Source organism: Alexandromys fortis, unplaced genomic scaffold (genome assembly GCF_014885135.2).
Source record: "Alexandromys fortis isolate MF-2015 unplaced genomic scaffold, M_Fortis_MF-2015_v1.1 scaffold_14, whole genome shotgun sequence".
NCBI classification, from domain to species: Eukaryota; Metazoa; Chordata; class Mammalia; order Rodentia; family Cricetidae; genus Alexandromys; species Alexandromys fortis.
Genome location: NW_026067910.1, coordinates 847,871 through 864,334, shown reverse-complemented (window position 1 = coordinate 864,334; position 16,464 = coordinate 847,871). Strand labels below are relative to the sequence as shown.

Sequence of the window (16,464 nt, the reverse complement as noted above, 5' to 3'; positions counted from 1 at the left end):
TGAGAACAGCACAGGACAGAGGCAACAGTTCCCACCGCCACCCATTTGCCCACCCCCTTCAATGCTGCGTTAGTAACCTGAACCAGTGTGCCCAGAGGCACATGGGAGGTCACAGGCAGTGCTCCAGAAAGGTGTTATGGGGCTGGAAAGACAGTGCAGCAGTTAAGAGCACTGGCTGCTCTTTGAGAGGATCTGGAAAGTTCTATTCCCAGCAGCCACGTGGTGGCTGACAGCATCTATGACTCCAGTTCCAGGGGGTCCGACCCCCTCTCTTCTGGACTTTCCCAGCACCAGGCACCCATGTTGGTACACTTACATAGACGTCACAAAAGTCACACACAGAAAAAAAAAATTTAATCTTTTTTTTTACAAGAAGGTGTTGTTATATTTCACTTAATAAAAAACAAAGCACTTTTTTTTTTTTAAAGAAGAGCAAGTTCTTAAAATCTGGTAAGATAACAAATACATTGCAGCCAGACAGCTATTCATTGTCACTCCGCATAAAACCTGAGAAGTATAAGCCTTTCACCAAAGGATGGCCCGTTCTGTCCCTCATCCCTGACTCCCCAGGCCATCACCCTACTTCTCATCTTTATTTTGGTTTCCAGGTACTTCAATCCCCAGGAGTAGTCCTGGAGAGGGGGACACAAGATCTCCAGTCACCAAAGAAGATAGTGACTCATTTGTAAACTAAATTTTTAACCTGGTTTACAGTACAAATGTGATTAACACCCCAACCCAGTGGGAGTCAAATCCTAAAACAGCCAGGCCCAGCCCCAGGCTCTGTTACTGAGGGAGGCTATGGGCACCAAAGGACCCACGCACACCACTTCTGCTAATGTAGTAACTCCAAAATAGTTTCTATGATTGAACCTAAGACACAGGGAACTTGGCTCAGTGGTGGAGCACTTGCTTAGCAAGGGCATGGCCCTGTGTTCGTTCAGTCACCCGCACTGGAAAAAAAGTAAAAGCTAAAAGAAAAAAATAATTACATAAAATTAAAAGAATGTCTCCAGATCCTCTCTGAACACGATATAGATTCATATATAAAAATAACCTCTCTCTTTTAAAGTGTCAGCAAAAATACCATAATCTCTGAAATGCTGTACTGCATGGAACATGATACTGTGATTGGGGAAAAAATGTTTTTAAGTGCACGGGAAACAAGAACAGAAATTACTAGAATTCTTAAGTGCCGGTCCTTCAGCCTGATGGAAAGGAGCGTGTTGGCGATCAGTGGCTGCAGCAGCTATCAAAGGGCTTGCTAAACTGTGCCTTCACAAGCCTGGCGAGTTCAGAGGCTGACCAGCCTTGCGGTTTCACATTCCACCCGAAATGAATGGGCTACTTTAGCAAAAATATTGCACAACTTTAAAGCTCACGCAGATCACCGTGCATGGTGACCCATGCCTCTAGGACAAAATTCAGGAGGCAGAGACCTGGGCTAGTTAGTAAATTCCAGGCCGGCCTGGACTGTAAAGTAAGACTCAAGAAACAAAGTAAACCCAAACCCTAAAATTTCAAAATAATCTCATTTGCATTTCTAGAATCACAGGAGACCAAAAAATGCCAGACTCGTGTCAAAGCTCAACGTGAAGTCAGGGAGGAAGCTAGATATTGATCTAGAAACCATGGCCTGCTGTGTTCTCACAGCCTCCTGAATTTTGTCCTAGAGAAAACTATCTCTGTTTCCAAAGTTTGGCTCTTTCCGTGACCGTTCTCCAAAAGCCCCGGTATGATCGTTTGCTCAGCCCAGTAGCTCCACTGTCCTACCGTGTAACTAACTACTGGCCCGCTACCCGGCTCTACACACGGAAATGACTTCTGAGTGGTGGAGGCCAGGAAACGGTCTCCTGGCAAGAGCCATGGTGTACAGAGGGCTCTTGAGGCGCCTACGGCAAGCACTTCAAATCTTTCAGCGCTTGCTGTGAACGCACACAAACTTCCATCGCCAAAGCCCTGCTCTGAGCGGTGCCCTCAGGAGTGGTTGTTACGCGATGAAGCCGATGAAGCCGTTCAGTAAGTCATCTCTGTCAGTCCCTCTTGTCCTGGTGACGCACAAGAGAACTGCTACTGTTGACTGAAAAGTACCCATCTGAGAGGTACTGACCAGAAGCCTCAGGGGTGGGCTCCATCAGGACCTCTCTAGATGGGTCCCTTAGAGGCTCCTGCATTGGGTCACTCGTTTCAACCACTTCAAAATCCATTTCATTCCATTTTTCTGCATCTTCTTCTTCATTCTCTTCGTCACAGTCATTGAGCTCAGAGCTGGAAAGCAAAGCTCTCTGGTCTTCACTCTTCCTTCCTTTGCGCTGGCGTTCCAGGGGTAAGGTGGCTAGTTTATACATCACGGGAAAAAGAACTCCCGTGAAGATGGCTGACCCCAGACCCGTGTACAGAACCACTGGCAGGTCTGGGTAGTGTCCCTGAAGAATTCCGATGACTGCAGGAATCGCCATTTCCCCCAGAGCAGCACCAACTACAAAGAATGCTGCAGACTTCCCAGTTAAGGTGGTGTACTGCTCCATCCAGGAAATGCCACTGGGAAATGTGGCTGCCATCGAGGCTCCATACACAGCAGTCGCGATCCAGAGGCAGAGAGGACTCTTGTCAAAAAGCACCAGAAACAAAGATGAAGCAAGGCTGCCAATGTTGCACAACACAATCATGGTTCCAGGCTGTAAGAATGTGGCAAAGAAGATGGCCAGGCCCCTGCAGGCTGCGAAGGCCCCCCAGAAGACGGAGTTCAAGCCGGCTGCTTCATTTTCTTTCATGCCAACATGGGTGGTGGCTAAGGAGAATACATAAGAGCCGTAGGTCACCTCGGCTCCAACATAAAAGAAGAAGAAGATGAAGAGAAGGCAGAGCAGGGCCCTGTGATACTTGGCTCTTCGAGCTTCCTGGGCAGATATTATGGCTTTTTCCTGCTTTGAGCGTTTCTTACAAAACAGACCAAACAGAAAGACAGAAACTACTAAGACATAGGTGCCGATGGAAGCGTAAGTCAACAGCAGATTCATGTCCTCGGGTACCGCAAACAGAGAGTCTGGACTGGATTCAGAGGATCGGTTCAGCATTAGAAGGTCAAAGTCAGACTCTGTGTGGTTCTGAGTGGATTCTGAGGTACTCCAGGCCAACTTAGCCAGCAGGGGAGCCAGGAAGGCACCCAAGGCGAAGCTGAAGTGCAAGGCCTGCATGTGTGGGGCTCCTTTGTCTCCCCAAAGATCCAAGATGAGGACTTTCCCACCTGCCAACAAAAGAAATTCTCTAAATTAACAGTTAATAACACTACATCGCTATTTAAAAAACGGGGGGGGGGGCATTGGTCCCACCCAGAGTCAACGTGCTGATACAAAGCCTGCAGTAAGGCAAAGCAATGTTTGAGAGCTCTGACCCCCTCTCACCAGCAGATGTATCACAGCATCTCTTCCTAACACACAGAATCCAGAATCTACGAGCTGGAAACCACTACCCACTAGGGCCAGGCACATTGGCAAAGGCGTTCTATAAAATGTGCTAGCACCACACCAGGGGGCATACAGATATAACACACACACATACACACACACACACACACACACACACACACACACACACACACACACCTAGTCCATACCCAGGGCCGTGACATACACCACAGCACCAGGCACAGCTCTCCGCCCCTGCACTGCCCTGCTGGAGAGCCTATGAGGTTACAGCCAGAAACATCAAGTCTCTGGCTCTCTATTTAACTTTCAGACAAGCATACATTTCACTCCACAGTCTTACAACCAAATGGAACCTAATGTATACAATAGTCCCACAATCTGTCCAACAACATGAGAGCAGGGAGGACAGGGATGGAGGACCGTGGAGGGGAGCAAACGTCATGTTACCCCGTGAAGAGGGTCCGCTAGTGGCTTCTTAAAGGACCAGATGCTATCTGTACTACAACACCCGTGGGAGGGGCAGCCTTCCATGTTTGGATATCCTGAATCCCTTCTTGCTCACTGAGAAACATCATTGATGCTGATTTCATAGGCAAATGCTAGAAAGATGTTCTGATGTCGCTGCTAGGTGAGTCTGACCAGGTGCTGTGGCCCAGCCTGACATTCCAATGACAATGCCTTCCTGTTCCTAGCAGTAGTGTCCCCAGCAGTGAAGATGACAATACGGGCTTCACTAACCTGTATCCAGAATGCCCATTGAAATCCCAAAGACAGACATCATGACAACCAGTAAGACTGCTGTCTTGCAGAAAGGAGTAAGATAAAGACCAACTGTGGTGGCAGAAAGGGACACCCCTGGAAAGAAACATTAGAAGGTCGGCTAAAACAGCTCTGTTTTGGGTAACAAAGTATTTACTTATTCATCAGCAATAAAGCATTTTTGTTTCCATAGGAGTTTTAATATATTAATCGAATTGTCTTTACTTATGCCAATTTATTGAAAAAGGCGTGCTAACAGCTCTGCCCTCTCTCCCAGGGTCAGGATCTGAGAGGATCAACCTGTGCTCAACTCTGACAAGGGCAATAGGCCTGGGTGCAGGCTACACCATCTCCCTGTTTCTTCATCTTCAACCCCAAGTCCAGAGAGCCTGGCCAGGTTCCAGGAGTTATTCTGACCCCTGTGGTCCCAGAAGCCCTGCCGTACCCCCAGATAAGCAGAGCTTCAAGGTCAGCCAGTGTGTCAGCCTGGAGCAGAGCCGACAGTAAACGCCAGCATTGCACAGGGTTATCAACACTCACTCCCAAGGGTCAAGCAAGTTTACAGTGGGATCAGTACAGACTCCCTCCTGCTGCCAAAGCGGAAAGAGGAACTCAGCTCCAGCTGCCAGGCGGAGGCCAGCACAGTGCCTGTCGCAGGTATCAACAATCTTCCATAGTTAGATCTTAGCTGTAAACTTGTTGACAGAAACAAGGAAGTAAAAAGGCAGTGTTTGCTTACCCAAAAGTAAAAAGTGATTAATGCACCCAAAAAGAACTCCTCCGATCATAGAGCCACCTAAGTATCCAGAGGCCCGGCCCACAAAGATGAAAGACAGGCTGCTGATGTTCCGGTTCACATTTCTTGCCAAATCTGGAAAGGTGGGTCCCAGTATAGCAACACTCAGTCCCTACAGTTAAAAAGAGGAGAGCTTTACTCGTCGCTGAAACACGCCCAAGAAGCAGCTTTTGGATGGTAACAAAACCACAGGCGGGAGGTTACAATCTACCATAAGGGTCTTCAGAGGACAGTAAGTCAAACCTAAGGAAACACATACATTATAGCAGGAGAGCTACACACTCCCAACGGCTTTTTATTTGAAACCCTTGTTATTTTTTTAAAGTTTTTGCTTTGTTTTGGAGATCCTAACATCATAGTCCTCCTGTCTCAGTCTGCAAATATTGGTACTACCAGTGTGTTCCAACACACATAACTTAAAAAAAACTATTTTTCTTTTGTTTCAACTGTTCAGTATTGAACAATACCCTAAAAGGCCATTATGTATTAACAGTTAGTATGTAACAAACTAGGGGCTAAGGAGATGGCTCAGTCAGTGACGTGCCTGCTGCACCAACAAGAGGACCTGGGTTTGGAACTCCATCATCACATAAAAAAAAAAAACAGTGCCTTAGGTGGGGTTCATTGCTACAATGAAACACCATGACTGGCAAGCAAGTTGGGGAGGAAAGGGCATAAGATTTACACCTCCATACTGTAGTCCATCATTGAAAGAATCCAGGATAGGGCAGGACCCTGGAGGCAGGAGCTGATGCAGTGGCCATGGAGGGCTGCTGCTTACTGGCTTGCTCAGCTTACCTTCTTATAGAACTCAGAACCACCAGCCAAGGATGGCACCACCCACAATGGGCTGGGCCCTCCCCCATAAATCACTAATTAAGAAAATGCCTTACAGCCAAATCTTATGGAGGCGTTTTCTCAATTGAAGTTTCTTCCTTTCAGAGAATTCTAATTGTGTCAACTTGACATAAAACTAGCCAGCACGGGCTGGACAGATAGCTCAGAGGTTAAGAGCACTGACTGTTCTTCCAGAGGTTCTGAGTTCAATTCCCAGCAACCACATGATGGGTCACAACCATCTGTAATGAGATCTGGTGCCCTCTTCTGGCCTGCAGGGACACATGCAAGTAAAATGCTGTATATATAATTAATAAATAAATCTTAAAAAAACACAGAAATATATATATATGTATGTGTGTATATATATATATATAAATATATATATAGAAGAGGAACACACAACCAGAGCTGCAAGTGTAATCTCACAGAAATACNATATATCCAGCACACACAGGCACAGCAGCATGTCTAGAATCCCAGGAACCCCTGTGGCTCACTAGTCTGGCTGAGCTGGTAAGCTTCGGGCTCAATGAGACCCTGTCAAACAATAAGGAGGACAGCAGTTAAGGACGCCACCTCTGGCCTCTACACACAAACCCAATGAACCAAAATAAAAAAAATATAATGAACTATTTTTAAAATATATTCTTATATTTTCAAATATAATATATGCTTAAGTATAGAAATTTAATTGCTAGAATTTTAAAGTATGAAACACCAAATTATTATTCTTTTACATTAAGATGCCAATATTTCTGGCACACATGGAGTCCTTCCTTTAAATTGCGTATGCATATATCTATACCTAATATGGCCAATAAGCAATTTGAATGTTCCTATGTCTACAGTTTTCCTCAAATTCCAAAGCTATGGGGAAATATATGGACTATAAAACTTTCTTAGCAAAAATACACATAACATGGACAGAATGATTTTTACAATAAGATGTTATATAATGTACTAGCAAGAACTAAGGTTACGCTTCCACTTCAGGTGAAATTCCCAAAATGTTTCTAAGGTGTGTGAATTTTAAGAACCACAGACTGTGGGCAGAGGATACAGCTGAGGAAAAGCCTGGCATACTTGAAGCCCTTGGGTCAATCCTCAGTCTGCATATAAATAAATTTAAAAAATGGTTGTGTTGCGCTGTTCTGCTATAAACCAAGCAGCAGCAAGCCAGGGCTAAGGACCAGGTACCTACAGGCCTGCGGCCTGTGCAGGCTCTCATCAAACTTCTTTAAAGCACTCACAAGACCAGGCACACAGTGAGGGTCTCTATCACCTGCAGCATCTTCTTCCTTCCCTGCATCCCATCGAAGTCTAAAGACAACTGAGACTCAGACTGAGATGCCAAGTTACCGGAAGCGACTCTCGTCAAAGGCTTAGCCCTCATAACACTCAAGTCAGAAATTATCAAGTTTAGGCTGGTGGTCCGTCCACAGCTTCAAGTCCAGCACTCAGGAGGCAGAGGCGGGTGGATCTCTAGGAATTCGAGGCCATCCTGATCGACACAGTGAGTTCCAGAGTAGCCAAGGCTACATAGTGAGACCCTCTGTCTGTGAGTTAGAGGCCAATGGGGTCTATATAGCGAGTTCCAAGCCAAGTAGCTGGAGCTACAGAAAGAGACACTGTCTTAAAAGGTGTTTCTGTTCTTGTACATGAATGAAGAAAATCGTTTAAGGATCTTATGGCTTGATTTAAACAGGGCTGAGAACAGGATAAGAAACAGGTTCTTTATGCTATCACTTAACCAAAAAAGCCACTTTCTTCTCTGGGTTTATTTTCCCACCCGCAAAATAAAGCGGCTGGTAGGATTTGGTCAGGGCTCCAAAGAGGCAATTTCTCAAAGCTTTTCTGTGGTCGATTTGGAGCTTCAGTGGGTAGGAGCAAAAGAGAGCTGGTAAAGGCCTGGGCTCCCCTCCTATATCTCCCCTTTGCCCCAAGAAAGTTGGTTTGCTCATGTTGGAAAACATATTTTTAATTTGAGTCTGACAATAACCCTCCTCTAATAACGATTAGAGTTCTGCCCACTTTTTCCAGATGACAAAACTGAGACCCAAGGGATTAACCAAGGCACCCAAAGGTCACGCAAGGTACGGGGCACTGAGGAGACCACGTTCCCTGCAGGACGCTGCTTGCTCCAGCCTTGGCCAGAGAGGGTTTCAAACCCAGCTCTCACCAGCCCCAGGAAGGCGGCACACAGCACCAAGGTGGTGAACCAGCGCAGCACGTTCTCGGCACGGCTTTTCCGCCCGGAGGCCACAGCTTCGGACTCATTCTCTGGCCCCGGATCGGCCCGGAGGAGCCGCTGCCCTCCGGCCTCACGGAACTCCAGCTCCAACTCCAGCGTGGCGGCTCCACGACGCTCTCTACCTGCCGAGCTCCGTGCACCCCAGCCTCGGGCGTGCAGGGCTGTGCCCGGCCCCGCCCAGGAGCCCCAGAGTCTCCCGGGGTAACAACCCCGGGACCAGCCCCAGGGAGCGTGACGCCGGACCGAGCCTTCCCACCCGGCAGGTGCGGCTCCAGGGCACCGCCCTCCGGATCGCAGGGCGTCTGCGCGGATTACGTTGCGGAAATGAGGCGTCTAGTCAACCAGGAGCTGTCTTCAAACCGGAAGTTAAGCTGGTTGCCTTGGTGATCGGAGTTCCTGGACCAGGTGAGGTGTCCTACTAAACTGAGCCCGGGAGTTTTGCTCCTGGGGCACGCTAGGCAGAAGAAGTAGGATTTGCAGCCTGGCACAAGACGAACCAAAGGGTAAGAAGTCACAAAACTTAGGAAGAAAACCCGCCAAGAACTGCAAGATGGTAACTTCCTCAGACTTCGGGATCACCTGGAAACCCTAAGGGTTTATTGCACTCTGGTCTTTACAGGCTTTCCAAAACCTTTGCCCTTGCTCCTTGAACGTACGAGAGTGTTCAAAGGCAGCTTCTTACTCCACGGCTATTGACCCTCACGTGTAAACCCACACATTAAGTATCTGTTAATTTACAAAACACTCAGAATCCCACGTGATCCCGTCTAGGAATAGGAATATTAAGAGTAACAACTCTCCAAAGGCCAGACAACAAACCACTGGCCTTTTCCCGAAGAGTCAAACAATAGCTCAGGAAAGAAATCCTGGTCAAAACGAGCTGCAAGCACTTGCCTGCCCTAGTTCTTACAGACATTGTTAGGAGTGGAGCTGGGTATGAGTTTGTTTGCCAAGTGGCTATGCCAGCTGAAAAAGAAAGATCTTGTACATGACTACAGATTTGGTTCTTGTTTAAACACAGGGACCATGGCCTCAAATGCTACGATACTTTTCTGTATCTGACTTTCTTGTTTACTTATATGTCTGTCTCCAATACCCACTCCACTTAGACTCTCAAGCTACTACAAAACTTCATTACCTGCAAACCAACGTTCCTCCTTAATTTACATGGTCATTAACTTCTCTATTTGTTTCAGAACTATCCCTTAAATTGGTTTCCAACTCCTCCTCTCCATTCTAACTATCTTAACGATTGTTTTCATTTCTCATGTAGAATATTTCCAAAGTTTTCTGATTGGGCTCCAAAAGTGTGTGTCTTGAAATTTTCAGTGGGACACTGAAATTTAGAACACAAAAATGATTAAATAAAGGCATTTAATTATTCTGCATGCTACAATACCAACATACTCTTTGCTTCTGCCGTGTTTGTTTTAGAGTGTCCTAGGTTTTAATGGTGGCTAATTGGGCAAATCGGTAACATTTCAGTGATTCTGAGACCTGTTAACTATTTCAGATGGGCTGGCCAGAGGAAGTCAGAAATCCTCCTTGTCTCCACAGCTTGCCATTAATGCTGCACCACTCCAAATGAACAGCGGCTGTCTATAGGAATGTTAGCTGTTCTGTGTTTCGCCAAATGACATGCTCTGGTTAAAACTCTGGTTCAGCCCTCTGAGCAGATGGAATGCCAAGCGAATGAGCACATTGACTTATGTTAAGACAGGTAGTTTAACTACATATCCTTCCTGAAAATGCCCCGTCCACCTCCTGAATAAAAACTGTAAGTAAATACAACCATCAATAAATACAATACTGCCCATTTCTCCTAGGTGAGGAAAACAAAAATAGCTATTAGGAGCAAAAGGACACTAAAGAAAAGGTACTCTAAAACCTACCACTGAAAAAGGCTCTCTAGTTAGAGAACTCTAGGTAACAAAGTGTGGGGATTAGGTACCACTGGATTGCAAGGATGACTGTCCAACTTATGGCCTAGAGATTTTGCACAAATATCTATTGTCTTCCATTTTGCTTCTTTGTAGGTAATATTGGGGTGGTGTGAGGGCTGGTCATTGTATTATGAATCTGTTTTCTTGATAGTCTTCTATGATGATTTGATTTCCTCCAGGGCTTCTTGCCTCGAATTGTATTTATGTTTTTATTCTAGGCAAGGCTTGCTTTTGTCTATTGTTATCTCAACTGGGGCAACTGATTTTAGTCATCCTACGTCTGTTTTTCGTTCTTTTGTTTGTTTTTGTGTTTTTTTCAAGACCTGCTTTCTCTGTATAGCCCTGGCTGTTCTGTAACTCACTCTGTAGACCAGGCTGACCTCAAACTCACAGAGATCCACCTGCCTCTGCCTCCCCAGTGCTGGGATTAAAGGACACCATCACCTAGCAACATCTGTTTTTGTTGTTTTTGAGGGCTTTTTTTTTTTTTTTTGCACAAATTCTCCTTGTGAAAGAAGGCTGTCGGTTTTCTTTCCTTATTTGACCCCTTCCCAAGTTGCATGGAACAAATTTGGGGACTGGAGCTTCTCAGTGTCTCTAAGTTAATGATCCTATTCCCTTTTGGGAGATGGATATGTGAACATTTTGTTTCCAAAGATTCATGTTCTAACAAATGGACAGGGGCACAATTTACCAGGAGAAAGTAGTGTTGCCCAGTTTCTCCCAATATAAATTTTATACATGTGGTGGTTTGAATGAAAATGACTCCTATAGGCTCACAGGGAGTGGCACTATTTGAAAGGATTCGTGTATGTGGCCTTGTTGAAGGAAGTGTGTCACTGGGGGTGAGCTAGGGGGTTTTGGTTGCTCAAGCCAGGCCCGGTGCTCTCTCTCTTCCTGCTGCCTGCTGACCTGGATGTAGAACTCTCAACTCCTCCTGTTCTATGTCTTTCATAGAGCACTGTGCCACAGTGCTCACCATTATGAAGATAATGGACTGAACCTCTGAAACTGTAAGCCAGCCCCAATTAATTGCTTTCTTTTTATAAGAGTTGCAATGGTCATGGTGTCCCTTCCCAGCAATAAAACACTAAGACAGTAGATTTGACTTACAGGCAGTATGGGTACATTGGAATCTCCCACCATTTGAATTTTATTTTTATTCTGGGTGAGATTTTAAACATGGTGGGGCGCAAAACAGAGTAGCTCAAGTTTCTGCCGGGGTCTTTGTTTCCTGTTGGTTAATAATTATCTCTATTTCTCCTAACATATTAGCAGTGGAAAACTTCCTTATTCCCCAGAGCAGCCCTGTTATTGTCTGCCTTTTTTTCTTTCAAAGTTTCTTTCAGAGGCTGCTGCCCCTGTAAGAGAACACCTATTTTACTTGCAGTTTCTTTCGTCTTCTTTCAAGATGGAATGAATTAGATTTCTTTCCCTGTGAGCTTAACTGTCCTTGTAAGCTAATAATCTGAATCTTGCTGCCTTTTCCTTTGTTATAATAGTTCTAGAAATTGCTGAAGTGCCAAGGTCTGATGTGGGAGGTGATGTATGCTGTGAATATGCTTTGTTGCCATTGGTTAATAAAGAAGCTGCTTTCGGCCAATGGCTTAACAGAGTAAAGCCAGGCTGAAGAGATAATGAGACAGAGTAGGCGGAGTCAGGAGAAGCCATGTAGCCACTGCAGTAGACAGACACCTACTCTGGATCCCACTGTGTTGAAATATGAGCGGCGGGGCTGTGTCCCCAGCACCCCGGCCGCTTAGCTAGCTTATGCCCTGAAATAACAACACACAAACTGTTTCATTTAAACACTGCTTGGCCCATGAACTCTAGCCCTTACAGGCTAATTCTCACACCTGGACTAGCCCATTTCTAATGAGGTATGTAAGCACCCCAAGGTACGCTTACCGGGAAGATTCTAGCCTCCGTCCATCCTGGGTAGGAGCTGTAGGGGAGAGCAGAGCCTGGCGTCTCTGCTCCAGAGAGCAGAGCTGTCGGGTCTACCCAGGAGCAGAGCAGAGTCTGACCTCACTTCCTCTTCCGCCCAGAATTCTATTCTGTTTACTCCTCCCATCTATGTTCTAAGCTATGAGGCCAAGCAGTTGGTTTATTATAATTAACCAATGACCTTCCTCCATCACCACTGGAACCTTGCCGGTAAGCCACAGCCATGTGGCAATACACAGATTAGCAGAAGTGGGTTAGTTTAACATATAAGAGCTAGCCAGAAATACACTTAAGCTATTAGCCAAACAGTATTGCAATTTCTACAGATTTCTGTGTGATTATTTCAGGAGTCTGGGTGGCCGGGAAATGAACAAGAAGCCTCCGGCAACAAAGGTCTTCTGTGGGAAGGGAGACCCATGTTTGTATCACTGTGCTTGACTAAATGGTCAAATTTTCTAGCCTTTCGATAACGCAGAATTGAATAACCATCACTTCCATCACCTCCGAGTTCTAAGAGTTCCTGGGTGGTTTGCAAATGTGACACAGAGGTTAGCCACAGTTCTTCTGGCTTACTGTACAGCTGTATTTTGGACCCATCAGTAATCTGTGGAAATAATGTTGGTTACAGTAGAGGCAGTTTTCTAATTGATGGGAGGCGTTCTTAGCATCATCAGTCCTGTTTTTATCAGTCTGTAAGGGGATCTCTCCATTCTCCAAGCAAAACCAAGAGAGTGAAAGACGCCCTTGGACTGCAGAAAGCAGGTAGGACTGATCAAGTTTTCCCTCTTTCCCCCTCCCTCCTCCTCTTCCCCCTCTATCTTTCCTGACAACCAAGGGACAATCCCTCTGCTTCCTGGTGAGAATATCTTCCCCTGGAGGATTCTGCCATGCTGCTCTGCTTACCACAAGCCCAGAACAGCCAGGCCAAGCAACTCTGGACTGAAACTTCTGAGCTCATGACCAAAATAAACCTTTCTTCCTATAAATCTATTACCTCACGTATTTGGCAAATCTGGAAAGTTTGAGAGAACTTTGATGTGCCAAAATAAGACATGAAAGAGACTGGAAGATGTATGGAAAAGGTAGGCTAGGTCTACACTGTGGAGAGCTTTGTGTGCCATACCAAAAGGTTTGGATTGGCCAGTACACATCTACTAGCAAGACAAGATTAACAAAATAGAAAATGTTTTCTAGATGTGTCAGCTTAAAAAGTCATCTTTTTGTTCTGGCTCAGTTTTTGAGTCAGAGTCAGAATTCCTAACTCTCCTGTTCCTACCTCCCGCAAACTAGGATTACAGACATGCACACAATACAGTCAGTTTTACTTGTACAGTTATTTCTAAAATCGGGTTTCCTATCTGTTAAAAGTTTAATTACAAGTTTGCTTTAAAGATACATTTGACTTAATGTAAGCATTTAGGATTAGGCAGCATCTCATTCTGTAAAATAGGATTGTCCCTCAGCTGAGCTGAACAGAGAGGTACTTGACTTTGTATGCAGAAGAACTGATAAATCAGAAATGGAAAGAAAAACAGATGAATCCATAAAAAGTTACTTTTCTTGTCTGGTAGGGTGGTATATACCTGTAATCACAGCCCTTGGAAGGTAGAGGCAAGATCAGTAGTAGAAGGCCAGCCTTAGCTACAGTAGTAAGCTCAAGGCCAGCCTGGGCAACAAGGGACCCTGTCTGAAAAGAAAACTCTGTGATGTGTGATGTCCCAGAAGTATATGTGTTCCTTTTATTGGTTAATGAATAAAGCTGCTTTGACCTATGGCAGGGAAGAATATAACCAGTCTGGAAGAGATAGAGAGAGAGAGTGGGCAGTGTTAAGGAGACTCCATGTAACTGCCAAAGATGAAAGACTCCAGCCAGAACCTTAGATAAGCCACAGCCTCGTGGCAATACACAGATTAATAAAATGGCTTAATTTAAGATGTAAGAGTTAGTTAATAAGAAGCCCGAACCATTGGCCAAACAGTGTTGCAATTAATATAGTTTCTGTGTGATTATTTGTGTCCAGGCAGCCTGGAAACAGTCTCCGTTTACAGATGACGCCCAGTGCTCAGCAATGTACACCCACATGAAGCCTAAGAAAGTTTAAAAACTTCCTAGATCCACAAAACATGGGAGCCAAGCACTTGTCGGTAGCCACATTTTTTTCAGATAGGCTCTGTTTGCTGGTCACAAGCAGAGGTGACTCCTTTAAGAGAAGGCTTCCTGACTCAGCATAAGCAGCAAAAACAGCATAGCTTCTTTAAAGTAAGGCTTCCTGATCCTTGCTGGTAGCAGGAATGGCGCTGGCTCTTTTGGGAGGTCCTGCTCTTAAATGGGGTCTGTGAGCAGCATGCTACGTCCTGAGCAGCATGCTCCGTGTTGCTTAACAGCAACATAGACCTGCTGCGTCCCTGGAGCTGGGGCAGTGAGCGTGACTCACAGAGGCGGTGAACATACCACTGCCATGTTGGACTGGAAGCCAACAGGAAGGGGTGCAGAGTTGGTCCTAGCAGCACCCACTTAGCATTTAGAAGACAAATGTGCTCCTGGTCAGAAAATGATTACAGATGCACAATAAAGATAGATTCAGGCAGAAATAAACCTCTGAAGGGTGATCGTGTGTTTAAAGCATATGTGTAGACTTGGGAGAAAGAAGAAAAGAGTGTAGACAGTTAAAAATTAAAACAGAGTCTTTAAAGAGACATAAAAAGTAGTATAAAAGAATATGGACAGTCATAGAAGAAAGGAGTAAAGAAAAATAAGCCTTATAAAGATGAAAAATACACAAAGAGTCTGGATTGTGTATATTATTCTGTTATCTTTGGATTTTTTGACTGAATGAGATAACTAGAGAGAGACATTTCATTGTACAGGCTGCTAAGCTAAACCAACTTAAAGGTATCATGACTTCAAAATTTGAGGCTAAGGATATGTTACTTTGGAAAAGAGGTTCTGCTTTTGTTTCCACAAAGGATGAGAACCTTTGATTCCTTCTAGGCTAATGTGGTTTGGGGAAGCAAGACCCCCTGAAAGTGTTCTGTGAACCCTAAATACTTTGCCTAACAAACAGCAGGAAGCAGTTTGGAGAAAACAATGCCCAAATTCCCAAAATGATTGTTTATAAATATTTGTTTTCATGTAAAGGGGGATATGATATAGAGATGAATACTTTGCATTGGTATGGCTCTTAATCTATTGATACAAAGTTATGGTTGATTTTGTTACACTGTGTATATGTATATTTTACTCTTGTTTAGGTATTGTGTTTTTTTAATTTGATTTTTTGAGATAGGGTTTCTCTGTGCTTTGGAGCCTGTCCTAGAACTAACTCTTGTAGATTGTCCAGCTCATTTAAAAATGTAATGTATAATTAAGAAATAAAGATTAATAGTCATTTATATTAGTTAAACTTGTAGTCATGTTAGTTAGGTTTTCTAGATATACAGAGATATATTTCAGTTAGATAATCTTTAACACTTCAAAGACCTATGGAATATGGCATTTAAAATGTTTTAAGAACTTAGACGGGGCAGGCAGGAGGTCCTTTGTTTCAATAGCCTGCCTGCAGCGAGCAAGGTAGGTGCTTTGTTTACGAGCTACCCAACCAGCATGGAGAACTGATTTCAGCACCAGGAGAGCCATAAGTGGGGTGAGTTTCTGACCCACGGCAGCAGCCTGGGGTCCTGGAACTCAGGCGATCCTCATCCCCCCTATACTTTCTGGCCTCCCTGCAGGTCCTATTTCCCCCCCCCAATACTGCCTCTCTCTTCCTATCCCACCCAGCTTGCATCCAGAACCCTCACCCTTCTGCCTCTCTTCCCTCTTTGGGCACATAACTTCTCCCAGCTCAGCCTGTCTGGGCTCTGGGACCGAATCCTTTGGGCAACCTAGCAGGCAGGCAGGAGGTCCTTTGTTTCAATAGCCTGCCTGCAGCAAGCAAGGTAGGTGCTTTGTTTACTAGCTACCCAACCAGCACGGAGATCTGATCTCGGCACCAGGAGAGCCATCATTGGGAGCTACCCAAGCAGCAAGGAGATCTGATCTTGGCACCAGGAAAGACATCACTGGGGCACCAGGAGAGCCATCACTGGGGACTGCCATCACTGGGAAGGTACATCAGTAGGCAAGGAGACCTGATCCTGTAAAAGAAGATCCATAGGGGAGCATTCAGAGGAAGAGATAGGCAGGCGCCAAAGCAGGAATTCACCCAACAATCTCAAAAACAACATGAAACCACCAGAACCCAGCGACCTCACAACATGTGGACATGAACACCTTAATCAAGATGAAATAGAAAAAATTGACTTTATGAAAGTGTTTGATGCCCTTAAACAGCATGTAAATAATGCCCTTAAAGAAATGGATGAGAAGTATAACAGAAAGTTTGAAAAATTGAATAAATCAGTGAATGATACCCTTGGAAACCAAGGAAAAACAATCAAACAGATAATGGAAACAGTTCAAGACTTGAAAACTGAAATGGAGGCAAAGAAGAAAACACAAAC

The 16,464-nt window shown here is 45.0% G+C and overlaps 1 protein-coding gene and 1 long non-coding RNA gene across 5 annotated transcripts in view; one reads left to right on the top strand and one right to left on the bottom strand.

Moving 5' to 3' along the window:
- Window positions 1–317: 317 nt before the first annotated feature.
- Window positions 318–8,361, bottom strand: LOC126499106 (sodium-dependent glucose transporter 1C-like). Of its 3 annotated transcripts, XM_050138158.1 has the most exons (4): window positions 8,003–8,361; window positions 4,927–5,095; window positions 4,167–4,283; window positions 318–3,247 (listed from the first exon to the last, which is right to left on the bottom strand). In XM_050138158.1, the coding sequence occupies exons 2-4, from the start codon at window positions 4,973–4,975 to the stop codon at window positions 2,034–2,036; spliced, it is 1,380 nt and encodes a 459-aa protein (XP_049994115.1). In that variant the 5' UTR covers window positions 4,976–5,095; window positions 8,003–8,361; the 3' UTR covers window positions 318–2,033. The 3 variants fall into 3 exon arrangements, with proteins under 3 accessions (XP_049994115.1, XP_049994116.1, XP_049994117.1); XM_050138159.1 differs by lacking the exon at window positions 4,167–4,283 and having other exon boundaries at window positions 8,003–8,142; XM_050138160.1 differs by lacking the exons at window positions 4,167–4,283; window positions 4,927–5,095 and having other exon boundaries at window positions 8,003–8,124.
- Window positions 8,301–16,464, top strand: part of LOC126499108 (uncharacterized) — a 17,453-nt gene continuing 9,289 nt past the window's right edge. Inside the window, exons 1-2 of one of the 2 annotated variants that reach the window (XR_007590987.1) lie at window positions 8,301–8,479; window positions 12,593–12,726. This is a non-coding gene — a long non-coding RNA (uncharacterized lncRNA). Of the gene's footprint in view, window positions 8,578–12,592; window positions 12,727–16,464 lie in introns of both variants that reach the window. The other variant, XR_007590986.1, reaches the window with a different exon arrangement.